This window comes from Haemorhous mexicanus, chromosome 22 (assembly GCF_027477595.1).
Source record: "Haemorhous mexicanus isolate bHaeMex1 chromosome 22, bHaeMex1.pri, whole genome shotgun sequence".
Lineage (NCBI taxonomy): Eukaryota > Metazoa > Chordata > Aves > Passeriformes > Fringillidae > Haemorhous > Haemorhous mexicanus.
The window spans coordinates 7,279,882-7,307,086 of NC_082362.1; the positions used below are offsets into that span (position 1 = coordinate 7,279,882).

A 27,205-nucleotide genomic window follows, 5' to 3' on the forward strand; every position below is an offset into this window, starting at 1 on the left:
CTTTGCTGTCTGCTTGGCTCCTGGCACTCCAGCTTTTTCCAAGGCTGGTATTTGGTGCTGGTGCAGGAAAATCTTTCCACCACCTCCCCAGGACACTGGGCTGAGCCACGCTCCACCCTTGAAAGCACTTTGGAGGAGTTGGTGGCCATGCCCTGTTCCCTGCTCCTGGCTACAGGGGCCCAGACAGGGTCCCCACCCACCAGGAAGGGACACAGGCAGCATTCGCTGCCCCAGCTCTTCCCAAGCAGTGTCTGCCTTTGTCCCAGGGCTGGAAAAGTGTCTGTTGTCCCACTCTAAGGAGCTTTGCAGGCATTTGAGGAGCCTTCAGGGAGGGCCAAGCCCTTGTTCCTCCCAAAGGAAGGGAGAAGGAGTTGATGCTGGTGTGGGAGCATGGGAAAGGAAAGGCATTAAGAAGATGAGAGAGCTTGGGTGGTGCAATTCAGAGAATTCCCAGAGAAAATGGCATGCCTGGGGAGCTGGAATTCAACCCCCTAGCAGGGGAGCTAAAACTGGGGCTCAGCCCTGCTGCCAGCATGTGGCCAAGAGCTGTGTTCCCATTCCAGACAATGACATGAACTGAGGGGGCAGTGAGGAACAGCTCAAACTCCTGGATACCCGCCCAGCTCTAGGTGTTCCCCTCCCATGGGATCAGCCCTGGGATTTCCCCTGGATTCTGCCCCCGGTGCCATCCTTTCCCCCAGAGACAAAGCCAAGGATGCTCAAGCAGATGTAAATTTATTTCACAGCCAGGACCCGTGCAGGGCTCAGGGAGGACTCAGAGCTGCAGCTCTCGTGTGGGCTCAGCCTTAGTTTTGCTTTTCAGCCTCTTCTTTCTGTTCCTCTCCTTCCTCCTCCTCTTCCCGCTGGTGGTGGGGACTGGGGAGGGAGTGGCTGGCACTGGTTCCCTGCCCACTCCCTCCCGTGCTGGGGCATCACTCAGGATGGTGTTGGATGCTTCCCCCAAGGATGGCAGCAGGGCCCAGGGATCAGCAGGGCCAGCAGCTGCAGGATGGCTCCGTGCCCCCTTTTCAGAAGAGCCTTTCTTTTTCAGACCTTTCCCCTTATTTTTCTTATCTTTCTTTCTCTTCCTCTCTTTCTTGCCTGCCTTGGGGGCTGTCCTGGTGTGATGATCCACTGGGAGGGCTCCTTCCCCTGTGCTGCCCCACGGGGGGCTCAGGGGGACTCCCCTGGGCCTGGCTGCCCTGTCGATGAGCTCCCCCCCAAATTCATACAGCACCGGCTCTCGGGGCACCGCCACGGCCACCGTGTTGTACGTCTTACACCTGCCAAAATCGAGGAGGCACCACGGGGTGGGACAAGCCCGGACAGGGGACAGTCCCCAGGGCAGGGGGGCACTCACCAGACATAGAGATAGGGCTCCACACACTCCTCCCTGTAGGTGAACTCGAAGCAGGGCACCTGGATGACGTTGAAGAAGGCCTGGCCCACCACGCGCGAGGCCGTGTCGTTCACCCGCCGCAGGCACTCCTTCAACCTGCCCGGGGCAGAGCCGGGCTCAGGGGGCTGCCACCCCCCGGGGGGACAGCAGGGAGCCCCGGGGCAGTCTGGGGACGCTCACCTGAGGTCGCAGTCGCAGTGGCTGATGGTGTGCCAGCGCAGGTTGCGGTAGCCGTAGCGGGCAGTGAAGGGGTGGATGACGTGCTGGCAGTGGTCGTGGTCCCGGCAGCACCGGTCCGTGTCCCGGTGCTCCCCTGCAGGGAAACGGGGGTGCAGGCAGGGCTGGGGTTGGGCCAGGCTAGGACTAGGATTGGATTGGATTGGGCTGACATGTATGGAATGATACTGGGGTAGGTAAGGATGGATGGGAAGGGCTCAGCTGGATCAGCGCTTGGGTGGGGACAAGGCTGGCACTGGGATGGGGACTGCGCTGTGCCACAGTGGGGATGAGACTGGGGCTAGACTGTGGTCCTGGAGCAGGGCCACGAGAGGGATCGGGATAACAACAGGGAATGGAGCAGTATTGGGATGGGGACTGGAATGGCAGCAGGATGCACCACAGAGTAGGCTGGGGACAGAGGGTGGATCACGAATGGACCAGCACCAGAAAGAATTTTGATGAGGACTAGGTAGAGGTGAATTGGGATTGGACTGATGCTTGGGTGGGGACTGAACTGGGACAGACAGGGATTGAACTAGGATGGGAACAGGGGCTGGAGTGGACCAGTACTGGGATGGTCTGGATTAGGGTTGGTGGGGACTGACCCAGTGCTGGGCTGGGCTGGAGCAGCACTGGCTTGGGGATGGGATGGGATGGGATGGGATGGGATGGGATGGGATGGGATGGGATGGGATGGGATGGGATGGGATGGGATTTGAGGAACCAATTGGAAGGGATGGAAGGGAGTGGGATGGGATGGGAAGATAACATGTAGCAGCATCCCTGCCGCCCTTACCCAGCTGCTCGTAGCTGTCCGCGTTGCTGCCCGCACCGCACCACAGCGTCCCGGGGTAGGTGAGCCCGCGGCGGGCGCGGGGCCGTCCCGGCGGGGCTGCTCCGGGTGCAGGTGGCAGCAGGAGCAGGAGGAAGAGGAGGAGGAGGAGGAGGCGGCAGAGTAGCCCCGGGGCGCACATGGCACACCGCGCCGCTCCCCTCCGTGGGGCCGCCTTATAGAGCGGCGCAGCCCGCCCACGCGGGGCGGCCCGGCACGGCTTGGCACGGCCCGGCACCGTGCGGAGGGTCCCGCAGAGCCGGGGTGCTGCAGCCGCTCCCGCAGCCGCGGCACGTCCCGCGCCGGCAGCCCGCGGGGAAGGGGTCACCCCTCCCGGTGGGACCGGCCCCGTTGCTGTGGCAGCCGGTGGGGTGATGTGCCGGGGCCGGTAACGAGCCGGCCCCAAACCTCCGCCCCGTGACGCACCGGCCCCCGCACAGCCCCCGGCCCCGGCGCGGCCCCCGACGGGAGAAGGATGCTCTCTGCATCCCTGCGTCTCTCCCTGAGGATGCTCTGTGCGGCCCCGGATCCCAGCCCACAGATGCTCCCTGCATCCCCGGGTCCCTTCCCGCGGTGCTCCCCACATCTGCACATCCCCATGTCCATCCCAGGGACCCTCCCTGTGTCCCTGCATCCCATCCCGCGGATGTGCCTTCCACAGGACAGCCCAGAGCCCGGTGCCCAGCTGGGCTGGCCGCCCACACCGGCATTCCCAGAGCGCTGCCAGGGCTGTTCCTCCCGGCCAGCTCCTGCCCTTGGAGCCCATTGGCAGTCAGGACACAGCCCTGGCTCAGTGGGATGCTGTGGCAGCCAGCTCTCAGCAGGGCAGGACAGTGCCTGGACACCCAACAGGGACGTGAGTGGCCTCAAAAAGCCCCTGTGCTGCCCAAAGCTGCAGGACATCCCCCTGAGCATCACCCTGGCTGGCTGACCCCGACATCAAAGGGTGCCACCCCACTGTGCCACCCACGCTGGCACAGGCAGCTGGTGCTGGGGACACCGACGTGGGGTGCAAATGCCACAGCCCCGTTGCTTCCCAGCACAGCACTGCCTGGCTGGGACAGCAGAGCCTGGGGGACATCAGTGGCCCATGGGAAGGGTTCCTGCCTGGCTCTGTCCCAGTGTCCAGCTGGCCGAGGGCGCTGGCCCAGTGCCACAGGGGCTGCCCCCGCTCAGCTGTCGCTGTCTGTGACGCTCCTGTGACGGTCCTGCTCGGCTCAGCCCTGCCACCAGCACCAGGTATGGAGCCAGAACGGGAACCCTGGGCCCTGGGGTGCCACGTGTGGGTGTGGGTGGGGGGCACCAGGCCGTGGGGAGCCCTGTGGAGGCTGGAGGTGGGGAAGTCTCACCCCCCTTCATGCTCAGTGCTTGCAGCGCCTGCAGTCCCCACGCATGGACCTGTGCCACGTCCCTGCCACCCGGGAGAAGGGCTGGTACCTGGCACTGATGGCTCCCAACGTCAAAGGTCCCAACTATGCCTGGCTGGACCCCTCCCGGCTCTACTGCCACCCGCAAGTACCCAGTGCCCGGGGTGGATGGCACCCACGGGGGTGCCAGGGAGGGCTGCACCTCCACGGGGCTGCTGGGGCACCCAGCTTGGGTGCCCACCGTGGGCTGCAGGCACCCAGCCCCTCCGCTCTCCCCCCAGGGCTTGCAGGACTGCGTGGCCGACCTGCTGCAGCCCTTCCAGGGAGATGCCATCGACATGGTGGCCGGCATTGACGCCATGGGCTTCATCCTGGGTAAGCAGGGCACGGGTCACAGGCGAGCACAGCGTCTCTGTCCCTTGTCCTGGGGGTGCTGACAGTGCTGTGGCCACCTGCAGGCGCTGCAGCCGCTGCCACCCTGCGGAAAGGCTTCCTGGCCATCCGCAAAGCCGGGCACCTGTGCGTGCCGACGGAGGCACAGCCCTACAGCGACTACTCGGGCCGCCAGAAGCTGATGGAGCTCCGCACCGACGCCATCTCGCCCGGTGAGCCAGCGGGGTGCTGCCCTTCTGGGGGCTGCAGGGTGGGCACGGGGCACTCATGCACAGCCTCTCCCCCCTCCAGGTCTGCGCATCCTTCTGGTGGACCAGTGGGTTGAGACTGGGGGCACCATGAGAGCGGCCATCGAGCTGGTGGAGCGGCTGGGGGGGGTCGTGGCAGGTAGGAGAGGGCACCCCGGGGTGCACCCATGGGTGCAGCGGGACCACCACTCCCACAGGCTGTGGTGGCCAGTGCTGAGCCCCGCCGTGTGTCCCCACAGGTGTCGCTGCCATCTGCATGGAGAGCAGCGAGGGAGGGAAGTGGATCCAGGAGCGCTACAAGTGCTCCCACTGTGTCCCCCCTCGCCTGCAGCCCCGCTTCGACCAGCACCAGTTTGGCTGGGACTGATGTGGGACTGGCACCTCGTGTGTCCCCCCGAGGGGACTGGCTGCTGGCTCTACAGGACAGGAATGATCCTCAGTGGAAAAGGAGCTCATCGTCAGTGGCAGCATCCATCCTCCTGCTTGCCTATGAACCTGGGGGCTGCACCCAGGCACAGGGAGACTCACAGCCAGCCCCAGCCCCCAGACCCCAGACCCAGGTCTTTCTTACAAAGCATAAAAAAAAATTTATTAAGACAAAAGGGAGCCTGAAGGCATCTCCCCCTGCGAGCAGTACCTGGGTTTGCATAGCTACAGGAGCCACACGGGTGCTCCTGCCCACCCCAGCCAGGGGTGCCCAGGCAGGCCGGGGGCTGGGGGGGCTGGGGGTGGCAGGGACGTCTCCTCGGGGCCGGCCGGGGTCGCCCCTCTTTGGTCCAGAGGTGTGAGCACGGAGGGGGCTGGGGCTGTCCCCTCACTGGCAGCACTTGGGCTTCTTGCGGGGCGTTGACAGGTACAGGTCGCTCTCCTTGCTGCTGATCCCTGATGGACAGAGGAAGGAGGAGGGTGGGTGGGTGGGTGGGGGGACAAGGGGGACACGCCGGCAGGACTGGCCGGGGCTACTCACGCACGGTGTCGCCAATCCTACGGGCGCCGCTGCCGCGCTCCAGCTCGGCCAGCACGCTGCTCTCAAAGGTCAGCGCCGCCACTCGGAAGAAGAAATCCCGCACGTTCTCCCCTGCCCCACGGGAAGAAGAGACCCTCTGAGTGCCCCCTGACCTGGCTGACGCTGGGATCTGCAGCCCTCCACCCAGCTGGGACTCACCAGTGAGGGAGGAGACAGCCCAGTACTCTGCCTGCATCTCCTGGGCCACCTTGAGAGCGTCCTTCTCCATCAGGCTGTACTGTGCTGGGGTCTGCCAACCGAGCCAGGCATGAGTGGGTGACAGGGACAGCCAGGACACAGTCTGCCCACGGGGAGGGGGTCACACTCACGCTCAGATCCTTCTTGGAGCCCACCAGGAAGAGGATCACGTTGGATGGGTCGTTCTCCTTCAGGGCATCAGCCAGCCACTGCCTGTGGGAGCCACTGTCACCAGCTGCTGGCCGAGCCCTGTCCTTGTGCTCACACAGCACAGCAGCCTCACAGCCCCTCTCTGCCCAGCCCTTAAGGTCCCCACGCTCACCCCTGGCCCCAACCCTGGGCCATGTGTCACCTACCGTGTGTGCTCCAGGGACCCCACGTCGTTGACATCGAAGACAATCACGATGGCTGGGGGAGGGAGGAGGGGTGAGATGGGGACAGGGACAGGGACAGGGACAGGGGGGTGGGCAGCCGGGCTGCAGGAGGGAGCTCACCCTGTGCTCCCCGGTAGTAGGTGGAGGCGATGCACTTGAAACGCTCCTGGCCGGCCGTGTCCCACCTGGGGAGGGTGTGGGACATGAGAGGGGGGTGCAGGGGCGTGTGGGGAGGGGGCTGGGACCTACTCACAGCTGCAGGCTGAAGGGCACCCCCAGCACCTCAAACCGCTCCATCTCGAAATCCACCCCGATGGTCGCCTTGTAGTTCTTATCAAAAGTGTCCTTGCAAAACCTGGGGGAGAGTCAGGGCGGTATCAACATCCCCTGACACCGTGGGGGCTCAGTGCCCCCCATCCCGGGAGTGCCCAGCACCAGAGCTGGGCTCAGCCCAAGGGGCTGCCCCTGCCCGTTGGAGGAGAGAGCTCGCTTCCCCCGAGACCATCCCCCTCCGAGGCTCCCCGGGGCTCCCGTTACCGATTGATCAGGCACGTCTTCCCCACCGAGAGGTCGCCCACCACGATGATCTTGGAGATCTTGAACCTGCAGCGAGCGCGACGCGAGGCTCAGCAGGGTGGGGGGCACCCCCGGCTGTCCCCGGGGGCAGAGGGGTTTTGGGCCGGTCCCTCGAGTCCGCAGCGCTCCGCATCCCGGCCCTGCCGCCGTTCATCCCAGATCCCCGGTGTCCCCTCGGTGTCCCTCCCGCGCAGCATCCCGGCCCCGCCGCGGCTCCTCCCGGAGCCCCGCGCCCGCCCCGCGCTCCCCCGTGTCCCCCCCGCGCCGCATTCCAGCGCCGTGACGCAGGGCTCGGCACCGGGCAGCGCCGGCAGCCACGCGGCGCCCACGCCGGGGACCCCCACCCGCGGCTGGCGGCAGAGCGGGCCCCTGGTCACCCCCCCAGCCCGGCAGCGGGGACCCCAGAACACGCGGGACAGACCCCACGGTGCCCGTCCGCTCCTCCTGGCAGGCGCTGGCCACCGTGGGGTGGAAGGCGGGGCGGGTGTGCAGGGCGGCCTCCTTCCGAAAACACTGTGCGGGGACAAAGAGGGACAGCGGGGTGAGCGCGGGGCTCGGCGGGGCCACCCCCGGGCTGGCGTGTCCCCCTGCTCACCGCGGGCAGCTCGGCGATGACCCTGTCCCTGCGGACCGGGGCCAGCACGTTCATGGTCCGTGGGTGGCCGGGGGAGCGGGGATGGGATGAGGGTCACGCGAGGTCTGGGGACACAGAGAGCAAAGAGTGGCCGTGTCCCCGTGTCACAGTTGTCCCCGTGAACAGCATTGTGTATCATGGTTGTCCCCGTGTCCCCTGGTGGGGCTGTCCCTGTATCCCAATAGTCACCACTTTCCCAGGACGCGGTTGTCCTCGTGTCCTGATTCCCCACGTCACCAAGGATGGCTGTCCCCACATCCCTGCCCCCTCGAGTCCCCTGCCTGTGGCTGTCCTCACACCCTGGGGCATAGCTGCCCCCATGTCCCAGCTGTCCCCGTGTCCCACATTCCGAGTGTGCCACCCCAGGGTGTCACTGTGCCCCTGCCCCCAGGCGTGGCTGTCCCACACCCCCGGGCACAGCTGTCCCCGTGTCCCGCCACCCTCACATTCCTGCACAGCGGGTACCACTGTCCACACAATCCATCCATCCCCGCGTCCCAGCTGTCCCCACGGCCATCCCAGGGTATGGCTGTCCCTGCTCCGCAGTCTGTCTGTCCCCACGTCCCACCCACCCCCATCTCCGTGTCCCACCGGTCCCCGCGTGTTCCCCCCGTCCCGTGTCCGCCGTGCACAGATCCCGCTGTCCCCTCGCCTCATCCCAGTCCAAGATCAAGCTCTCCCCGCCTCGTCCCTGTCCCCACGGCGAGGGAATGAAGCGGTGTGTCCCCGTTACCGCCAACCTCCCAGCGACGGTAGCGGTGCTCGGTGCTTCACGCCCAGTCCCGGAGTAACCGGCGTCCTGGCCCCTCCCACGCCCCCGTTCGGGGGCGTGGGAGGGGCCAGGACGCCGGTTACTCCGAGACTGGGCCATTGCGCTGCTACCACCGCGATGGGACTTCCGTAACCCCCCGCCACCCCGGGGCTCGCCCCGGTCCCGCACGGCCACGACGGCGGGGAGGGACAGCAGCGTGCCAGACTACAACTCCCATGACGCCCTACGGCACACGGTACACCGCTGCGCCTGCGTGCAGGAGTCCGCTAATGAGCACTACCACTACCGGCATGCTTCGAAGATGTCGTGAGAGTTGGGGCGGAGGGGTGATGGGGATTCCGTCTTGCACTCGCGAGATTTGGGGGTATAAGCCCGTGCTGCGCGGCGCGGGAGACCCCTTTCGGCTTCCGCTTGGCCAAGATGGCGCCCAAGGCGAAGAAGGAGGGTGAGTGCGCGGGGCGCGGGCGCCGTGTCGGGGGCGCGGGGCGGCATGCGGGACCCTGCGGGGTGCTTTTGTATGTGGGGGGGAGGTCGGGCTAAGCGAAGCGGGGAGTGGCGCAGGGTTCCAGCGCTGTGTTAGGCGCGGGCACGTGGAGGCGGCGGGACAGGCCTGCCGGTTGTCTGAGGGAGGCGGGGGATGTTCCCATCTCGTTACTCTGACTCTTGCGCGGGGAGGGAATAAGTGCCTTTTCCCGCATGGAAACAGGAGACTTTTAACTCAGTTGGGCGTTTTGGGGGCTCCTCTTGGTTGGATGAGGGAGCGCGGGCCACTGGGTGAGGTCCTGCTCTCTGATTGGGAAAAGCCGTGCCCGGCCGGGGAGCACACCCCGACCCTGTAGATCCGTGTGTCGCTGACTGAGCTCTCCTCACAGCTGTGCCTCCGAAGACAGAGGCTAAGGCAAAGGCGCTGAAGGCCAAGAAGGCCGTCCTGAAGGGTGTCCACAGCCACAAGAAGAAGAAGATCCGCACGTCGCCCACATTCCGCAGGCCCAAGACGCTGCGGCTGCGGAGGCAGCCCAAGTACCCCCGGAAGAGCGCCCCACGGAGAAACAAGTGCGTGTGTTGGAGGGGCTCTGCCCTGCTGGGGGCTTTGGGGGGTGGGAGCAGCCCCGTGAATGGGCTGGTGTGGGGACATGGTGGTTTGGGATGCAGGTGATGATTTTATGCGACCAAAGCCTGAGAGTTTGTGATTATAATCTTAGGTGACTGATGCACCCCAAAGAAAGCCCCTGAATTTGAGGAGCACACCTGCCAGCCCTCTGTTAATCATAGGATCTCTCTTGCAGGCTGGACCATTATGCCATTATCAAGTTCCCTCTGACCACAGAATCAGCGATGAAGAAGATTGAGGATAACAACACTCTGGTGTTTATCGTGGATGTCAAGGCAAACAAGCACCAGATCAAACAGGCTGTCAAGAAGCTGTATGATATCGATGTGGCCAAGGTCAACACGTTGATCAGGTGAGAAGGGGGGAGGAGAACAGGTCCCTGGTGGGTGTGAGGTGTTTCATTTTAGCAGAAAATAGGAACACGTATGAGATTCAGCAGATATGGGACAAAGCTCCACAGCTAAGTGCAGCTTTTGACTGAGCACATCTTGGTGGAAGTGGGTAATGTTGACAGACCAGAGAGTCGGTTTCCTCAGGGAGCTCTTTGCCTCTTCAAGGAGCACTTCTGACACCCAGGGAGTCCTGTGCAAATGATGTAGACTTTGAATTCACTGAGTAATGTGATGCTTCCAAAGGAACCACTGATGCACATGGGAGTTGCAGGAATGTGGAGCAGGGGGGAGGAGTTGTCTCTGTCCTGATGCCTCCTGTTCCTGTCTAGGCCTGATGGAGAGAAGAAGGCTTACGTCCGACTGGCTCCTGATTATGATGCACTGGATGTGGCCAACAAGGTGAGTTGTCTTTGAAACTTGGAAGCTTTTTTTTGCACCTTGTCTCGTGTCTCCTCCACTAAATGTTCTTCCTGAGTTTCTTCATGAGGTACTTGTGTGGTGGCACTTCTGTGGCCCTGTAGCCAGGCATGATCTGAGTGCTGAGGAGCCACATTCTCAGTTCAGTCCTCAAAGTGATTGAGGTAGGCAGAGGTGGTGCAGAGTGGAGTAGGGCAATGTACAGCACAAGGATTACTGTGGGATAAGTGTACAAAGTGGATGTGTAAAGCTCTTGGGCAGGTCTGGGAGGAGCAAGCCTTGGAGGACAGGAATCCTGGGGAGATGCAGTGATATCTGTGGCAGAGGCTCTGCCTTTCTGCCGCCATAACATCTGTTTTAACATCCTTTGCTTCTTTCCAGATTGGAATCATCTAAACTGCATCTGCCGAGGACTGTACAGAATAATAAACATTGTGACACCACTGAGGGCTCTTGTGTTTTGTGACAGCACAGCCCGTGTGAAAGAGAGCACCCAGCAAACTCCTGGGCCTTCACTCTCTAAAGGGGCTCCTCCTTCCCTTCCTGGCAGTGGGTGGGCAGAGCTGACTGCTCCACCAGAGGCTCGTGCAGGGCTGTGCTGCCCTACTCAGAGGGTGTCTGGGATCCTGTCAGCATGAGGTGACATGTCAATCTCAAATATCTCTACATTTACCCCCAGACCTCTTGTGTCTTGCATTTTCTTGCTCAGGGTAATGAGGATGTGTTTGTGATCGGTGTTTTCGGTGTCCTGTGTCGCTTCCTTGTGGAGCAGAGCACGGGTGGCCACAACAAAAGCCTGTCAGTGGCTCTGATGTGACACAGGTGACCTGTCACACCATTTCCCCAGCGTATCAGCTCTCTGCTTATGCTGCAGGTTCACTTGGAACCCTCCTGCTAATCCAGCAGTGGCGGCTTTGTGGGTTTTTTCTGGCACAGTCTCCACTCCATGTGCTTGCAGCGTGAGTTTCCCTGTTGCTGTTCCTCACAGGGTGCACTGTCCTCAGGGTTGTTTCCAAATGCTGCTCTTGCTGCCTCTGCAACATTTGGCTGTAAGTCTCTAGATGAAACCAGCTTTTAGAGTGTTAGGAGTCAGGAGAACGTGGAGCACTGGCTGAGCAGGGAGTGGGGGAGTTATGGAAAAGTCTTCAGGGTACTTGAGCTTAAGTATGTACTTAGACTTGACTGAGAAAGATGATGAAAGCCTTGACCAAATATTGATTGGGGTAATTGGACTCTTGAATGGTGGGACACCGAGTTCCTTCAGGCCTCTTGTGGAGGGTGGCAGATTCCCAGGACAGTGGGGGATGGAAAGCAGGAGCTGCTCTCAGGACTCGGGTGGAGCTTTGTGCTGGCTTGAAACCCCTCACTTGTGCTTGGGGAGGTGGGCAGGGGGTGCTCCCTGCCTGCTGTAAGGGGTTAAAAACTGCCTGGAAGGAGTGCTGGTCCCTGTGTGCTTCCCTGGCACCACCAACCCTGCCTCTTCCCTGTGGATGCATAGCAGTAGGGTCCCCTGACCCCCAGGCCACCTTTTCAGACATAGTCACATGTAAGAAAGATGTGGGAGAAGTTGCCCCTCTTGTAGCAAAGCTGCTGTCAGTGCTGGGCAAGGGTTGGGTCTGGAGAGCCTGCATGTGCTGCAGCCAGAGGCTGGGAGGGATTCCACATCAGCATGACTTGCAGTCAGCCTTAGCCTTACCTCAGCTCAGCCCAGTGGTGCTGCCCTGGTACTTCACTTGCCTCTTGCTCCTGGCTGCCAGCCTGCCTGATCCACAGCTGTACTGCTGGGGGCTGCTCCTGCTGGAAGCCAGGAGGGGAACAGTGGGAAGCTGTGCTCCCTCCTTTGGGAAGCTTTGTCAGCCTTCCACACTGGTTTAAGTACAGGGGAAGTGTGGTCTGAGTCTGTGACCTGCTGGGACAGAGCTGTGTCTGCTTCATGTGGAGAGACAAGGGGGAGATGTGTGCAGCAATAGAGGTGAGGGGAAAATTAACGTTTGAGCTTAGTTGTGATTGCCGATGCAGTAATTTAAACTGCAGAGGCCACAAGGCTTAAGCTGCAGCTGGAAGACACACAAAGCTTTGGGATGTGCTGCTGAGAGCAAGGCTGGGCCCAGCCAGGGCTGCTGAGCTCTGCTTTGAGCGAGGAGGGACAAGGAGCAGGATTGGAGCTGGCATCGATCCCTGCCCACACTGTCCCAGCTATCACATCTCAGTTCCAGCTGCCAGGCTGTTCCTGGCACTGTGTCAGTGCACACCAGGGAGTCCCACCAGGATCCACATCCTGTGGGGTGTTTCCCAGCTCTCTGGTGGAAAGGTGATCCCCCACTGCCTCCCCTTAATCACTGGCTCATTTCAACCGCAGTGCCTGTCTCTGCCTGAGCCAGGCAGGTGCTGGGGTGGGTGGGATACATTGTGCCCAGAGCAGGGGCTGGGCTGGAGTGCCTCTGAGCCCCGCTGCTAACACTGATCCTGGAGCTGTCACCATCAGCAGGATTTGCCTCTCTGGTGCTCCACAGGACCGGCTGGGCCAGTTCTGGCCCCGCTCTCCCAGGGAGCTGAACCCCCCCTTCTGCTCCCACTGCTCTGGGAGAGCTGCTGGAACCAGCCTGGTCCTGTGGGTGCAGGAGAGGGCCCAGCATGCTCACAGGGCTGCAGCTGCAGTGTGCAAGTGAAGACTGCTCCAGGGGGATGCAAGCATGCAGCAATTTTCCAGGAAGAGCCCTTGGCCTCACATGGCTTTTCCATGCCAGCTCCACTTCACGTGGCTGCCGGGTGAGTCACACAGCCCAGCCAGGGCTCCTCACCACCAGGCTGGAGACAGGCAGGTCAGGCACTGCCACAAGGCTCAGTACCTCTCCTGGTTCCCTTCAACTGTCCCCTGCACAGCCCTGGGTCTCTGGAAGAGGAGAGGAATGAGGAAGAAGAGGGGAACCCATCCACACAAGAGACAGAGTTGTGCTCAAGGCTCAGCTGGGTTGGCAGGACCCAGAAGGCTGAAAGGTCCCTAGAACAAAGCCAGCAGCAGGAATGTGCCCTCTCCCTCCCTGAGAACTGCCAGCCCTTCCCTGGGAATGGGGGCACATCCTTTCCCACAGCCCTGGCCCAGGGGAGTCCCCGACCTGCTCTGCCCACAGAAGAGCCAGCCCAGGTGTGCTGCGGCAGCAGTAAATAGACCGATTTTAATGCACATAACACCCAACATCACCACGGGAGGGACTCCTCCCCTCCCTCGAAACCCTTCCAGGCATCAGCTGCAAAGCACAGCCACCCCTGGCCCTCCAGCTGCCTGCAGGGAAGCTGGCTTGGGCTGCTTCTCCATTGGCCGTGCCTCTGGCTTCAGCAGCATCCCCGCAGCTCGGTGAAGCTGTCGGGCTGGTCCAGCAGGGAAGCGCCTTTAGGCAGCAGAGCGGGTGAAGGCAGGGCCTGGGGCCAGGGAGAAAGCCCTAAGGCACATCAGAGCAGCTTTGGAGAGCCCAAAACTTCCAGGAGCTGAAGCCCGGGTCCCCCTCGGCACACACGTCTCAGTCTATCAGAAACTTCTCACCGTCTACATCTCTCTCTGCAGAGCCCTTGCGCAGAGACGGGAAAAAGTCGGAGCGGAGGAGGCGGGAGAAGTACATGAGGATCATGGCATCGAGCAGCAGGAGGTTGGCAGTGAGGAAGGCACCCTGGCCCTGCACCTCCACGTGGCGGAGGAAGTACCAGGTGAGGTAAGCCTGGGGCGCCAGGCGGAAGGCGAAGTACATCACCAGGTTGATGTATTTGTTGGCCTCGTAGAGCGCCGGGGAAGGCACGTTGCTCATCTTCAGCAGCATGCGCACCGTGAGGAAGATGTTGCTCACCTCCACCAGCAGCAGCAGCACCGCTGCCACCAGGAAGCGGCCTGTGATGATGAGCGAAACGAAGGCAGAGGTGGCCTGGGACACACAGACACACACAGAGAACAGGGTGAGCTCTCCTTGCCCTGGGGAAAGCAAGGCCTTCCCTACCCTCAGTTCTGTTCCTGAGTGGGGGGAAGAGAACACACAGTTCTGTTCCCCCCACTCAGAGATCCCAGCAGGAACCTGAGCTTAGAGAAAACCAGTCTGGAAAGCCACATCTCCCAGGACCAGTTACACCTCCCTGAGCTGGGACGAGCCTCTAGCTCTTCCCCCTCCCAGCTCCCAGCCTGTCTGGCTCCAGGCGCTTGGAGCCGATGCTGGCAGGCGTCCTGCCCCGCCAGGCGCCCTCGCCTTGTTGATGCAGTGCCTACCTGGCAGCCAGGGCGAGGCAGACACAAAGGCTCCAGCTTACCCATGAAACCTGGGTGGGCTGAGCCCCTGTGTGGTAGCCCCCCATGCTGGCCATACTCACCATGGCATGGTGCACCAGGTACTCCCAAGATGAGCGGGACTGATGGTTGAAGATGATGTCAAGGCTGTCGTGGATGAAGTAGCCTGTGGGATGAAGGAGAGTGTTCAGAAGATCTGGCTTGTGCACTGTGACCCACTGTGGAAAGGAGGAGCAGCGAGGAGGAGGAGGGTGGTGTGACTGTTCTTCAGGTGTCAGAAACACCTCCACCCCGTCTGGGTATGGAGAGACAGCTATTCCCTGGGGGTTGGCAGCCTATGGGCTCCACGCTGTGATTAAGTCAGGAGGCGTGGAGCTGCCCAGTCCTTGAGCCAGTGGTTCGTCCCGAGCCAGCATACCGGGCAAAGCTGAGCAGGGAGTGGACAAAGCCCGGCGGGGTGGCTGCGGCCACTGCCCTGCCTGGCTCCTTACCTGAGGAAAAGCAGACCAGCAGGTGCCCTGAGACGCTGTAGCCGTCCTGGATGTCGGAGAGCAGCTCCGGAGAGTGCCAGAGGCTGGGAGCGAGGAGAGGAGGAAGAGGGTCAGCCTAGGTTCCGGGACGGGGAACACAGAGACTCCCTACCCGCTGCCCACTCCCCAGGAGTGCCCAGTTCGCAGCGTGTGTATCTGCCCGCCCCTCCCCGCGCTGCCCCCCTACCTGAAGAGGGCCCATAGCCCGGCCAGCACGGAGTGTGCGAAAGAGACGAGGAGATTCCTCCAGCGCCAGACGCGGCCGGGACGGCTCCTTACGGCGGCGGGCTGTGGCACGGCCAGGGCCAGCCGGCGCAGTGCCGCGAAGATCGCCACGCTGCCGCCCACCAGCGCCGCCGAGGCCGCCCGCCAGCCCGGGCCCATCGCGCCCAGTCCGGCGGCGCGCGGCCGCGGCGGGCGGGGCCGCGGGGCCACGCCCCTCCCCGACCACACCCTCGTACCGGCCGCGCCCCCCGCATGCGCCAGCGGAGCCACGCCTTCCTATTGGGCACTCCCCCTGCGCTGGCCACGCCTCCTCAGCGCGCGCCTGCGCGGGGTTGGCGGGCGCCGAGGGGGCGTGGCCGCGCCTTTCATTGATCAGCGGCGCGCTGGCCGCGCCCCCCCCGGCCGTGTGTGCGTACGCGCACGTGTGCGGAGTGTGGCGAGGGCGTGGCGCACCTGTGCAGGTGTGCGGGCTGCTGGGCGCGTTCCTGCTGGGCGCTGCTGCTGAGCGGGCGCGGGACCGCACGCGTGTGCCAGACACCGCACGTGTGGCCGTCAGATACCGCCCGTCTGTCCCGGGCAGCGCGGGAGGGTGGGTGCAGCGTGCGCCTGGCAGACGTTGCACATCTGTGCCAGGCCCTGCACATCTGCCACGATGCTGCACAGCTGGCGTGGGCGTCGCACATCTGTTCTGCGCCATGTGTCTGTCCCCGGCACGGTGTGGCTGTCGCCGGGAGTTGCGGCGCATTGTGTCGGGGAGAGGATGCCCGGGAAAATATTTGGAAAAGTCGTGGGAGCAGGCACAAACGCTCATCTCAGACATGAAGCGGGGGGGGGGGGGCACTCAGAGGTGCCCCCTAGTACCAGGCTGCAGTAGGGTGGGACCGAAACGCGGCGGGATCCTGGTTCCTGCGTGGGTGTCCTGCCCCATCGCTGCCCCACGCTGCAGGGCTCTGGCTTGCGCGAATGGGGCTGACCCCCTTCCCGGTGAACCGAGCTGGCTGTCGCTAGATGGCAGCAGGGCCACGTGGCAGTGCCACCTCTGCCACTCTGTCACTGTCCCCACTCCAGGACAGAGGCCGCCACTCCTGGGTGCAGCGCAGGACCCGCTTCCCCGCTATAGCCACCATCACGGCCGCCTCAGGGGTGCTCGTGGTCCTGGGGGGTCTAAAGCAGGTCTGGGGGGCTATGGAGAGGACTCGTGCCCCTTGTGCTGGCCCCGCAGCAGCGCAGCCCCCCGCAGCGGGTGTCCCTCCAGGCTCGGGGCTGGAGGCTGCTGGGGACACCGCCGCTTTCTGCGGGTGCGGGGGTCCTGCTGGCATCCCTCAGTCGGGGCGGGCAGCCCAGCGCACATCAAACCTCTCTCTCTGGTGTCTCTCTCTCAGACCCAAGAGGGTCCGGCTGCCGGTGGCACAGGGGTGTCACCCAAGCGGGGGGGGGGAGGCGTTATCCCCCCGACCGAACCACGGAGGTCCCGGGCCGTACGCGCGCGGCGCGGTTTGTCCCCCCGCGGCCGCCGTAGCAGCGCGGAAGTGTCTCCATGGAGACGAGGGGAGCCGGGCCCAGGGATGGAGAAATACGAGCGGATCCGGGTGGTGGGGAGAGGGGCCTTCGGGTGAGGGGGCGCCGGAGATGGGCGATGGGGGCGGCTACAGTTTTTCTGCCTCCGGACGGGAGGCCTTTGAGCAGCTTCCCCGTGGCAGCGAGGCGCTTGTGGCCACGGCACTGCGGGGTTGGCCGGGGTGTGGCACACGGGGGGACGTGGCACAAAGTGCGTGACACCCCGGGCCGCGGGGATTGCGGGGGACCTGTGCCACCCCGGGGCGATGGCCAGGTCCTGTGTTGTGTCCCCCCTCCCCGCGCTGAGGCCCCATCCCTGTCCCCGCAGCATCGTGCACCTGTGTCTGCGCAAGGCCGACCAGAAGCTGGTGATCCTGAAGCAGATCCCGGTGGAGCAGATGAGCAAGGATGAGCGGCTGGCAGCGCAGAACGAGTGCCAAGTCCTCAAGCTGCTCAGCCACCCCAACGTCATCGAGTACTACGAGAACTTCCTGGAGGATAAGGCGCTCATGATCGCCATGGAATACGCCCCAGGTGGGCCCTGCTGTCCCCCAGCCTGTAGCTGGTCCCTTGGCAGGTCCAGGGGATGCCAGGCACTTGGTTCTCTTTGGGTCAAGCTGCTGTGGTCTCAGGTTGTGCTCCTTGTAACAATCCTGGAGTTGCACCCCCAGGAGACCCAGCCTGTCTCTCTTGAGGAGACATTTTTGTAGAAGAGTATCTGTGGTTCTTGGTGGACACCAAACTGACCATGAGCCAAGTGACCAAGCATTGATGCAGGTTGTGGAGTCACCATCCTTGAAGATACTCAAAAGATTCTGGTCCTGGGCAACATCAGTGACTCTCGTCGAGCAGTGACCTCACAAGGTCCCTTCCAACCTCAGCCACTCCATGATTATATGCCTTACACCTGCTAACCATATCCAAAACAAGGAGATTTCAAACCCCTCTGTCCCTGATCAGCATGCTACCATCTGCCCTGGCTCAGGTTTCAGGCACATTTCCCCGTGTCAGCCCTGTTGGCCCCACATTTCTAACAAGATTTCCTGTGGAGTTTCAGATGAAATCAACATTTGCATGAGGTTTTGCTAAAATCTGTGAGAGCCCTGAATCTGGACCTCCCCTTCCCAACAGGGGCCTCTCTGTGCCACGTGGCCTCTTGGACTGCAAGAATTCTCCTCTGCAGAACAGGCTGATCTTGTTCTGCCGTGGAGGTTTATGTCCTCTTCCAAGAGCTGTAATTTTAGTGTTTCTTTTCCTGCTTTTGATAATGTGTCAACGATAACTTCTCTCTGGCTGTTTCTTCCTCCCACCAACTGTGCTGCCATTGTTCAGGAGCATTGGAGAATGTGCTGCATATCCCACCAGGATGTGTTTTCCCACATGCTTGCCTTGTTAGGATGCCAAAATGGCAAAATCCCCCCAGTTTTAGGCCAGTTTTGTGCTGTCCTGTGCCCACAGCCCTTTGCTGTTCCTTGCAGGGGGCACTCTGGCAGAGTTCATCCACAAGCGCTGTAATTCCTTGCTGGATGAGGACACCATCCTGCACTTCTTCGTGCAGATCCTCCTGGCCCTGCACCACGTGCACACCAAGCAGATCCTGCACCGTGACCTGAAGACCCAGAACATCCTCCTGGACAAGCACCGCATGATCGTCAAGATCGGAGACTTTGGCATCTCCAAAATCTTGAGCAGCAAGAGCAAAGCCTACACGGTGAGTGGCAGGGCAGCTTCTGACCCCATGGCAGCAGGCTGGGAGCTCTGGATTTGGCTCACAGTTGTCTCTGGGAAGTGGCTTTAGGCAGTTCTGCTTTGTTCCTGGGCTGGTATCTTCATGCCTGAGTTTGCTGTGGCTCTGTGGGCTGCTTAAAAGTAAGACCTGCCCAAAGGTGGGAGAGGATGAGGTGTCTGAGACCACTGGTGAGGGCAGGCAGGGTGGCTCCTGCTGGGGATGGTGTTTACAGACTGGTCTGACACATCGTTAGCAAATAAATTCCTGACTGTGCACTCCCATCCTGCCTTAATCTCCTTTCTCTGCTTGACATTTAGTGTCTTTCCCCACCTGGGCTAATCTGACCAGACATTTGTATCACGCTCGGCGCTCTGGGCTCTGATTCTCTCAAGTGCGTAGAAGCAAAATTAGAGGCAATAACTGTATGTGTCACTGGAAAGGCAAATCCTCTTGTTTTTCACTGAGATTTTCAGGCAGCTGTTGATGCCAAGGGAACAAAAGCCCAGCTCTGTGGCGCTTTGCTTGGTGGTGTTCCAGCCAGCTCTGCACCAGTCCTCCCTCTTTCCACCTCTCTGCCCCAGTTTCACTGCACTGTGGTAAATTTTTGTCTTCTGTAGGTGGTGGGAACTCCGTGCTACATCTCCCCGGAGCTCTGTGAGGGGAAGCCTTACAACCAGAAGAGTGACATCTGGGCCCTGGGCTGTGTGCTCTACGAGCTCGCCAGCCTCAAGAGGGCTTTCGAAGCTGCGGTAAGAGCCATGTGGTTTACACGTAGCACAGGAAGCCGTGAACCCTCACAGAGGTGAAAATGTACGCGGGGATCACTTCTCAGCGAGCCGGGAAGTGTGAAGGCAGAGGGCAGTGCTGAGAGCTCCTTCCTCCTTGGCCTCGCCCCTGACTGCCCAGCCACTGTTTGTCTGTTGTTTTCTCTCCAGAACCTTCCTGCCTTAGTGCTGAAGATCATGAGTGGGACGTTTGCCCCGATCTCAGATCGATACAGCCCCGACCTGCGCCAGCTCATCCTCAGCATGCTCAACCTGGATCCTTCCAAACGGCCCCAGCTGAATGAGATCATGGCCCAGGCCATCTGCATCCGGCCCCTCCTGAACCTCTACACAGATGTGGGCAGCGTCAAAATGAGGAGGCAAGTGACACTGCCACCTCAGTGTCCCTTGGGAGGGGCTGCCACAGCCTGCAGCATGGCTGACCAGCTCACTGCCTCCCTCTGAGCTCCAAAGGGAGCATTTTCCCAATGCAGCTCTCCTGTGCTGCCTCCTGTGCAGCTGCTGCTGGCTGAGCTTGGCCCAGGGGCTCAGAGCCAGGCAGGTGCCATGGCAGGTGTGAGCTTGTTATCACAGTGACAGAGAGTTGTGAGCACAGGGGGAAGTGAGCTGGTGCCAGCTCCCTTCTGTCAGGTTGTTTAAAGCAGTGCTGGGAGTGATTTTGCCTGTGGTTTCTGCTGTAGCTCTGCCCAGACACTCTGTGATCCACGTCCTGCAGGACACTAAAGGCTGGATTTTGGTTTGGCAGGCCTGAAAAACCCTTGGCTCCGGTGCCCACAGTGACCCACAGCCGGACAGAGGGGAGGGCAAGCAGTGCCAGGCAGAGGGGTGAGTTCTGGCATGGTGTGTTCAACTCAGCTCCATTTGGAAGCTCCCTTTCTTTGGATGACACAAGTCAGAGAGGCACTTAGGGTTCTGGAGAGAGGAACTTAAGAGGTGTCACCTTCCCTGAGCTCTGGAGGAGCCCTGCAGCCCCTTGGACCAGCACAGGTCTGGCTCTGGCAGCTCTGCTGGCACCCAGACTGGCTGGTGCTGTCACTTTTCCTGTGGGAGGAGAGTCAGGGATCCACATGATTGATTTCTCTGTGCCCCACAGGTGTCCGACGTGGTTCAGCCAGGACAGGAATCCCACCTCCCCTGTCATCCATCTACACGTGGGGCAGTGGGATCACCACCCCTCTGCGCCTGCCCATGCTGAACACCGAGGTGGTGCAGGTCTCTGCTGGCAGGACACAGAAGGCTGGGGTCACCAAATCTGGGAGGCTCATCCTCTGGGAGGTGAGTGACAGGGAAGCTGGGGCAGGAGTGGCTGTGGAGCCTTGGACGTGTGATTTCTGTGAAGGAGGCATTTCTGCTCGCTCACAGACTCTGGCACTGCCTCCTCCAGGGCTGCAGTCCCAGCCAGGGTGTGGGTAATGCTGGTAAGCCTGTGGGAAGGGGTTCATCAGTGTTCTCCAACTCAGCTCTTCCATGGCTTCTCTCCATTAGGCTCCCCCCATGGGTGCTGCTGGGGGTCCTTCTCTCCCAGGAGCCACTGAGCAGCTCCAGCCTCAGTTTGTGTCTCGCTTTCTGGAGGGCCAGTCTGGAGTGACCATCAAACATGTGTCTTGTGGTGATCTTTTCACAGCCTGCCTCACAGGTGAGCTGCTGCCTTCTGCTTCCACCTGCCTGGCTCCCAGAGCCCCCTAAAACCCAGTGGGACTGCCTGGGGAGCCTGCTCAGAGAGGAACCAGAGAGATGCTCAGGGCTGGGGTGACACAGAAGCCTCTGTGGCCTCTCATGTAGCATCATGTGGGAGTCAGAAATGACAGACATGGTCCTCCTGTGATGCCACACTGATCAACTTGGTCCCAAACTGTCTGGTGTGGGGAGGGCCACAAACAGTTGGACTTAGGTGATCTTAAAGGTCTAAATTATTCTATGATTCTTTGAAATCTCCTGTGCTTGTTGTCCTTGTTGCATTGGTGTCACCTGAAACCAGAACTGAGAGTGGGGACTGCAGTGTGAGGAGAATCTCTGTCACATACTCTGTGAGTGTGACATGGGCACATGCAGTGACCAGCAATGACTGGTGTGACAGTGAGGAGTCAGTGTGAGCTGCTGCAGGGCTGGTTGTCCTCAAACTGCAGGAAAGCAGGGTTTGAAGCCCCCTCAGAGCAGCCCAGGAAATGTTCTGGATGGAAGTGGAGTGTACACCAGTCCAAGGCCATGTTTGTGGAGCAAAGCCCTCCCTGTGGTCCTTTGGGAGCTCTGTTTGCTCTTTTCCTGGGGGTCAGGGCAGCAAACAACAGATACACAGTGGGCAAACTCCATGGGCATGTGTTTATCCTACCTCCCATGGAGTTTCCTGCCACCCCTCTGCTGGGCAGCTGCTCAGGGAGTGCCTCTGTGACTTTAACACCTGGACAGACCGTGGGGTTCTCAGCTCCTGCCTGCACAGCTGCAGCAATGTTATCTCAGTGCTCTTATCACTGCTGTTTGTTTGTTGAGCCGTTGCAGCACGTGAAGCTGCAGCTCCCTGGAAGCTCCTGCAGCTCTCTGGAAACTCTCTGAAGGCTTTGTGGCCCCTGCAGCTCGTTCTGAGTCAGAGTGGGTCCGATGTCCTGGGAGCCATGGCCACCCCTCGGCTGTGTCACCTCGCAGGGCCTCACGTGTGCCTTGCAGGGCCTCACATGTGCCACTGACAGGGCTCCTTTCTGCTCCTGCAGACAGGGGGATAATCATGACCTTCGGCAGCGGCAGCAATGGCTGTTTGGGGCACGGAAACTTCACGGATGTCAGCCAGGTTGGTGGAGAGGGTGCTGGGCGTGCTGCTCCCCCGGGGTAAAGGATGGATCGTGGCTTCTGCACCACGTGAGGGGGCTCATCCCAGCTCCAGGGATGTGCATCTCAGGCATGCTCTGGCATCTAACCCCCTCCCCCTCCTCTCCCTGTCACTGCGGGTTTTAAAAGAGCCAACCTGCCTCTCTCTTTCTCTCCCCCCCCTACACAATGATCCCTTTGAGCGTGGGGGAAGTCAAGAGCTGCCTTGTGGTTGCTGTTGGCAGGCTCCCAGCTTGGAGCCTGCCTCCAATCACACACCTGCCTGCTTCACTCTTGGCCTGCAGCTGCCAGGGTTCACTGAGAAAAGTTATTTTTCAAAGGAGCCAGTATTTAAAGAAGAGCTGTGTGTTTCCTATTGGCTCGGAACACTGGGGCTGAGGACTCATTGCTCCCTTCCAGCTTCTTCCTTGCCTGCCCTCGGATGTGGCAGCAGCCCATGGCTTCCAGCCGAGCCCAGGGACTGGTGCCATTTGTCACTGTGGTCAGCTGGCCCGTTTGTTCCTGCTCCTCCCAGAGCTGAGCTGCTCCCTGCTTATGGCTGGGGAGGGGAGACCAGTTGGAAGCAGCAGCCAGATCCCAACAAACGGTGCTTTTCACTTGAGGACGATAATGAGTGTGAGGCGAGGTGTCAGATCTAACAGCAGGTCACAGCAGGGGCCGGGTGAAATGTGGAGATCCTGGTCCCTCCACCCCCTAATGAATCTGAGCCGTTTACTCACAGCTCCTCTGAGCCAACACATCCTGCACCAAGCCCCTGCCTGCTCAGAGCAGGCGTTCACAGCCCCTGGCACTCCCCACATGGGCAGGGGGGCGAATCCCAACCCTTGCTGAACCTCTTCCCTCTCCAAACTCTCATGCTGGCTGCTTTCTTCCGCCCCAGAGATGTTTGCATTATCTTCTGTGCTGTGTGCACGTAGTCTCTTATCCCTTTGAAGACTGTTTGGAACAAAAAAAAAACCAAAAAAAAAAAAGAAATTTCTCTGTTGTTTGTGTTGGATGAAAACTGGGATGCTGCCAGCACTGTGTTGAGTCTGTGGGGGCCGGGTGGGAGGGATGGGAGCAGCCGGGCAGGCTGGGAGGTCTCGGCTGACGGCTGCTGCTCTTCCCCTGCCAGCCCAAGATTGTGGAGGCCCTGCTGGGCTACGAGATGGTGCAGGTGGCCTGTGGTGCATCTCACGTCCTGGCGGTCTCCAACGAACGGGAAGTGTTTGCCTGGGGCAGGGGGGATAACGGTAAGAGAAGTTTGTTTTGCAGAACAGGGCTTGTGCCTGTTCCCACTCCCTTTGCTGGCCCTGCTTGCCCACAGTCCCCTCCAGATGTGCCAGGGTGGGTGGCTGTGGAAGAGCTGCAGCTGTTTTGCTGCATACCAGGGTCCCTGTGCTTTGGGTTTTGCTGCTTTCTGGGATCCCGGGCTGGGCTCTTGTAGCAGCTGTGTCAGTGTTGCTCTCAGTGGGGCTGTGCTCAGGGTGTGTTGCCATCAGCTGTTCCCTGCTTTGTTCCTCCTACCAGGTCGCCTTGGGCTGGGCACCCTGGAGTGCCACAACTGCCCCCAGCAGGTCACAGTCCCTCCAGAGCATGAGGCTCAGAGGGTCATCTGTGGCATTGATTCCTCCATGGTCCTCACAGTGAAAAACCAGATTCTTGCTTGTGGGAGCAACAGGTAAGAGGGGTGGGGGTCCATGCTCCACATGTTACCATCCTGAGCCTGTCTGTGTTGTGACCAAGGGGCTCCAGAAGACATCCCTGTGTGATCCTAAAGATTTTCCCTGTGCAGGTGTAACAAGCTGGGCCTAGACCGGATCAGCTCAGCAGAGGAGCCTTCCCCAGAGGACCAGGTGGAGGAGGCCACTGTGTTTGTGTGTGCCCAGTCAGCCCCCTTGAACCAAGAGCCCATTGTGTGTGCTGACATTGGTACTGCACATTCAGCTGCTGTCACAGGTGAGGGTGTGTGCCCAGATTCTGCATTTTCCCTGTCTTCTTTCTGCCTGTTTCCCATGGGCAGTCTCTCAAGAGACCCTGCTCCCAGTGTTGAAGCTCTGTGGAGCAGAATGCTCAGCCTGGAGACAGCAAGGGGTTTCAGTGTGTCCAAGTGACACCCAGCTGTGTCTCTCCTCTCTGCTGTCAGCCTCTGGCCACTGTTACACCTTTGGGAGCAACCAGCACGGGCAGCTGGGCACCAACTCCTGCCGCAACAGCCGCGTGCCCCACCTGGTTGTGGGGCTCGAGACGATGAAGGTCACCGTGGTGGCTTGTGGAGATGCCTTCACTGTGGCCATCGGAGCAGGTGAGGCTGAAGCCCCCATGTCCTGGGCTGCAGCAGGGCCTGGCTGGCCTCTGCCTCTGCTGTGGCCAAGGCAGGTGTGCAGCGAGGTGTTTATATCCCTCTGCAGACGGCGAGGTGTGCACGTGGGGAAAAGGAGCCAGGGGACGCCTGGGCAGGAAGGATGAGGAAACAGGAGTGCCAAGGCCAGTGCAGCTGGAGGAGACACATCCATACCTGGTGACCTCTGTTGCCTGCTGCCACGGGAACACACTGCTGGCAGTAAAGCGTGAGTAAAGGCTTTGTCCCTGTGATTCCTGCCATGAGGACCCAGCCAGACACAATGCCTTGTGACCAGGGCTGTGCTGAGTAACCCTGGCATGTAAGCTCACTGTTATTCTAGTCCTTCTTGAACTGTAGATGAATAGAAATAACTTCAAGCCCAAAATAATTCCCCTGCTGCTCTTCAACTCTGTGACACTGCCTCTCCCACTGGGCAAGGGATGGCAGAGGCTGTCTGGTGCACTCCCAGACAGGTAGGCTGGCCAAGCTAGCATGCCAGCGGTCCACTGAGTATCCTAAAAGAGCAGCTCTCTAATTGATGCTGCTGAAATAGAAGCTGAGATTTGAGGCGTCATTTTGGCTGCTGCCTTGCCATTGTGGTTTGGAAAAGATAGCAATGGTTTTGTGGTTCCTCTCTGCTCGGGCCAAAGGCAGCATCGTGGCTCGGTTAAAACGTGCCCATGGCGTGACCTGCCCTTCCTGCCTGGATGTACAACGGGAGCCTGGCCCAGACTGCTGCAGGGGCCTTTCTTCCTCCTGTGCTGGGCTGATTATGGCCTCAGCCTGGGCTGAGGGATTCCAGCCCCAGCCCACTTCAAGGAGGCTAATTACAGCCCGGAGGGGAGGAGGCCCAGCTGACAGCCCCAGAATCAGCCCTGGCTCTGTTCCTCCCCTGCAAGTGCCCATCTCTCATGTGATGTGCGCTGCCACGTGAAGGGGACGGGGAATGGCCGAGTCCCCAGGCTCAGAAACAAGTAGGGCATTTGTCATGGGAGTAAAAGGGTTTTGTCTCTGCAGGAAGACTGCAGGCTGCTCTCCCCTTCCGCTGCTCGAGTCGCCCTGCACTCTGTGGCAGCTGGTTTGTGGGCTCCCACCTGCAGCACTGTAAGAGCAGGGACTGAGTGTGTAGCCCCACTGCTGTCCCTCTGCCCGAAACCTTGTCCTGTCCCAGTACCAGGAGTGCAAACTCAGCGGTGTGAGGGCAGCAGCCTTGCCTGCCCCAGCATCCCTCAGCAACCAGCATGCAAAAAAGCACTAAGAGCTCTGTAAAGAGCTGAGATTTGGGCTTTCACACAGCTCAATCTGCCTGGAAATTTCTCCAGCGAGAACACGAGATCTGGTGACACATGTCATGTCATTGCTGCTGTGATCTGGCCTGGGAGGGTGCTGGCACAGGCGAGCTGCACTCTACCTTTGGGGCGGCCATTCTGCTCCTCCCATGGGGCCAACTCCACTTTGGACTGGCTTGGGCTGCTGCCCAGGTTATCATGAGCTGCTGCTGCTCCCTTCTCTCAATCCCACTGCAAACAGGCTGGAGAGGAGAAGAGCACAAACCTCAAGAGACTGCATTTTGTCCTGCTGGGCGTTGCCTTGCTTGTGCCACTATTGAGGTCTTGCAGTGGGGAAGGCTTCCTGTAGGGAAGGGGACAGGGATTTTGGTGCCCATCTGTGGGATATCATGCCTTTGTGGAGCAGAACACTTACTGTAGCTTCATCAGGGTGGAGCTTCCAGCTAAATCTTGATTTTTACTCTTTTTGTTTCAGCTGTCGTGGAGGAGTCGCCTTCCCAGTGAGTGAGAGCAGCCACAGCCTGCTCTTCCTGTTGCCCACGGTGGCCTGGCTCAAACACACTCCAGAGCTCCTCAGCTGCACTCTGAAGGCAGCAGTCTGGAAACAGAGAGCTCCTAACGATGGTTCCCAAGGAACCAGAGCTGGTCTCACTTATTGAATTGTCACTGTGAACCTCCAGTGCCTGAGAGTCACTGCCCTGGACGTGCCCAGAGCTCTGGTGCTGCCTTCAATGGGTCACACCGTGGCTCTTCCCCTCCCTGCTGGAAGTGCCTGTGTGGAAGAGTGAGGAGCACAGAGGTTGTTTTCCTCTGTGGAAACTGTTTCTGGTTACAAAGCCCAGGCTGACAGCTCCGTGTCTGAGAGAGCTGTCAGCCTTTGCACAGCAGCGTCTGGAGTCAGGGCCCCAGGCGCTGTGCTGGGTGACTAAATGCAAACCTCTTTGCTAATTAGAGAAGTCTGTCCTTTCCCATCCCCCCCTAAAACATTTCACCCATTTATTGAGCACACTTTGGAGGGTCCTGCCTGCGCGGCTGGCCGAGCTCTGCACGAGCAGCCTCCCTGTGCTGCACAGCTCTCCCCAAATGCTGCCTGGAGCTTTCCAATTACAGCCTCCCCTGGCCCCAGGAGCTCGCTGGAGGATCCTCCAGCTGACATTTGTCCTCAGGCTCCTCAGTCCTCCTGCTGACCGGCTCACTGGCTCCCAGCTGAGCTAGGGAAGGCAGCAAAACAGCCAATGATCGTCAGTTCTTCAAGTTTTTTAACCCAGATTTGTCCAGGGAGCTGATGAGTTTCCACCAGGGGTCTTTGGAGGCAGGAGGAGCACATCAGTGTGTTATGGACAGGAGTCACGTTTTTGTCTCCAGAAGGGTCGTTTCCTTTCCTTTATTTTTTTTTCTCTTCTTTTCTTTTTTTAACTTACATTTGCCCTGGGCCATTTTTTGATGAGCTTCTGTCTCTGATCTGTCTGACATTGCAAATGCTCTTGCCTTTCACATCCATCTTTGTGCTGTTGCCAATCTGTTGTGTATAAAGTCGGTGCTTTCATAAGCTGGCTGAGATGAAATCTCTCTAATTATTTTTGTGATTCTTTCCTGTTTTCAATGAGGGAAACCTCGACGGGCTCTGGTAAAAGCCAACTGATCCCTCTGTCATGTGGAAGGTAATGAATTTCTGCAGCTCTCCTGCCCATCCTTCCCTCCCCTCCCAGGCTCCGGCTGGGGAAGGGAGCAGGTCCCGTCCG

The 27,205-nt window shown here is 60.3% G+C and overlaps 6 protein-coding genes and 2 non-coding genes across 16 annotated transcripts; 5 read left to right on the plus strand and 3 right to left on the minus strand.

The window, feature by feature from the left end:
* Positions 1-716: 716 nt before the first annotated feature.
* On the minus strand, positions 717-2,938 carry LOC132337619 (uncharacterized). The gene is made up of 3 exons (XM_059866386.1): positions 2,652-2,938; positions 1,580-1,712; positions 717-1,495 (listed from the first exon to the last, which is right to left on the minus strand). Exons 1-3 carry the CDS (start codon positions 2,936-2,938, stop codon positions 776-778), a joined length of 1,140 nt encoding a protein of 379 aa, XP_059722369.1. The 3' UTR covers positions 717-775.
* An 804-nt stretch (positions 2,939-3,742) lies between these two features.
* LOC132337485 (adenine phosphoribosyltransferase-like) lies at positions 3,743-5,027 on the plus strand. Its single transcript, XM_059866115.1, has 5 exons — positions 3,743-3,965; positions 4,099-4,192; positions 4,276-4,422; positions 4,502-4,597; positions 4,698-5,027. The coding sequence occupies exons 1-5, from the start codon at positions 3,843-3,845 to the stop codon at positions 4,823-4,825; spliced, it is 588 nt and encodes a 195-aa protein (XP_059722098.1). The 5' UTR covers positions 3,743-3,842; the 3' UTR covers positions 4,826-5,027.
* RAB34 (RAB34, member RAS oncogene family) lies at positions 5,022-8,079 on the minus strand. 5 transcript variants are annotated; one of them, XM_059866108.1, is made up of 11 exons: positions 7,980-8,079; positions 7,208-7,311; positions 7,034-7,125; positions 6,574-6,639; positions 6,290-6,391; positions 6,157-6,221; positions 6,019-6,070; positions 5,794-5,875; positions 5,624-5,714; positions 5,430-5,536; positions 5,022-5,340 (listed from the first exon to the last, which is right to left on the minus strand). In XM_059866108.1, exons 2-11 carry the CDS (start codon positions 7,259-7,261, stop codon positions 5,110-5,112), a joined length of 942 nt encoding a protein of 313 aa, XP_059722091.1. In that variant the 5' UTR covers positions 7,262-7,311; positions 7,980-8,079; the 3' UTR covers positions 5,022-5,109. The 5 variants fall into 5 exon arrangements, with proteins under 5 accessions (XP_059722091.1, XP_059722093.1, XP_059722094.1 ...); XM_059866110.1 differs by having other exon boundaries at positions 7,987-8,055; XM_059866111.1 differs by lacking the exon at positions 7,980-8,079 and adding an exon at positions 7,838-7,973.
* A 229-nt stretch (positions 8,080-8,308) lies between these two features.
* RPL23A (ribosomal protein L23a) lies at positions 8,309-10,381 on the plus strand. 2 transcript variants are annotated; one of them, XM_059866116.1, is made up of 5 exons: positions 8,309-8,463; positions 8,891-9,071; positions 9,305-9,481; positions 9,851-9,920; positions 10,320-10,381. In XM_059866116.1, exons 1-5 carry the CDS (start codon positions 8,439-8,441, stop codon positions 10,332-10,334), a joined length of 468 nt encoding a protein of 155 aa, XP_059722099.1. In that variant the 5' UTR covers positions 8,309-8,438; the 3' UTR covers positions 10,335-10,381. The 2 variants fall into 2 exon arrangements, with proteins under 2 accessions (XP_059722099.1, XP_059722100.1); XM_059866117.1 differs by having other exon boundaries at positions 9,851-10,381.
* On the plus strand, positions 9,164-9,234 carry LOC132337624 (small nucleolar RNA Z17). Its single transcript, XR_009489219.1, has one exon. It is a non-coding gene; the product is annotated as a small nucleolar RNA Z17 (small nucleolar RNA).
* LOC132337623 (small nucleolar RNA SNORD42) lies at positions 9,714-9,779 on the plus strand. The gene has a single exon (XR_009489218.1). It is a non-coding gene; the product is annotated as a small nucleolar RNA SNORD42 (small nucleolar RNA).
* A 2,705-nt stretch (positions 10,382-13,086) lies between the features above and the next one.
* TLCD1 (TLC domain containing 1) lies at positions 13,087-15,143 on the minus strand. Its single transcript, XM_059866114.1, has 4 exons — positions 14,923-15,143; positions 14,697-14,779; positions 14,289-14,371; positions 13,087-13,852 (listed from the first exon to the last, which is right to left on the minus strand). The coding sequence occupies exons 1-4, from the start codon at positions 15,117-15,119 to the stop codon at positions 13,457-13,459; spliced, it is 759 nt and encodes a 252-aa protein (XP_059722097.1). The 5' UTR covers positions 15,120-15,143; the 3' UTR covers positions 13,087-13,456.
* NEK8 (NIMA related kinase 8) lies at positions 13,744-27,049 on the plus strand. Of its 4 annotated transcripts, none has more exons than XM_059866104.1 (15): positions 13,744-13,883; positions 16,846-17,051; positions 17,996-18,228; positions 18,864-18,995; positions 19,182-19,390; positions 19,777-19,856; positions 20,125-20,306; positions 20,517-20,667; positions 21,737-21,813; positions 22,966-23,083; positions 23,361-23,511; positions 23,626-23,789; positions 23,977-24,135; positions 24,242-24,400; positions 25,939-27,049. In XM_059866104.1, exons 2-15 carry the CDS (start codon positions 16,916-16,918, stop codon positions 25,965-25,967), a joined length of 1,980 nt encoding a protein of 659 aa, XP_059722087.1. In that variant the 5' UTR covers positions 13,744-13,883; positions 16,846-16,915; the 3' UTR covers positions 25,968-27,049. The 4 variants fall into 4 exon arrangements, with proteins under 4 accessions (XP_059722087.1, XP_059722088.1, XP_059722086.1 ...); XM_059866105.1 differs by lacking the exon at positions 13,744-13,883 and adding an exon at positions 16,013-16,133; XM_059866103.1 differs by lacking the exon at positions 13,744-13,883 and adding an exon at positions 16,470-16,572.
* Positions 27,050-27,205: the final 156 nt, after the last annotated feature.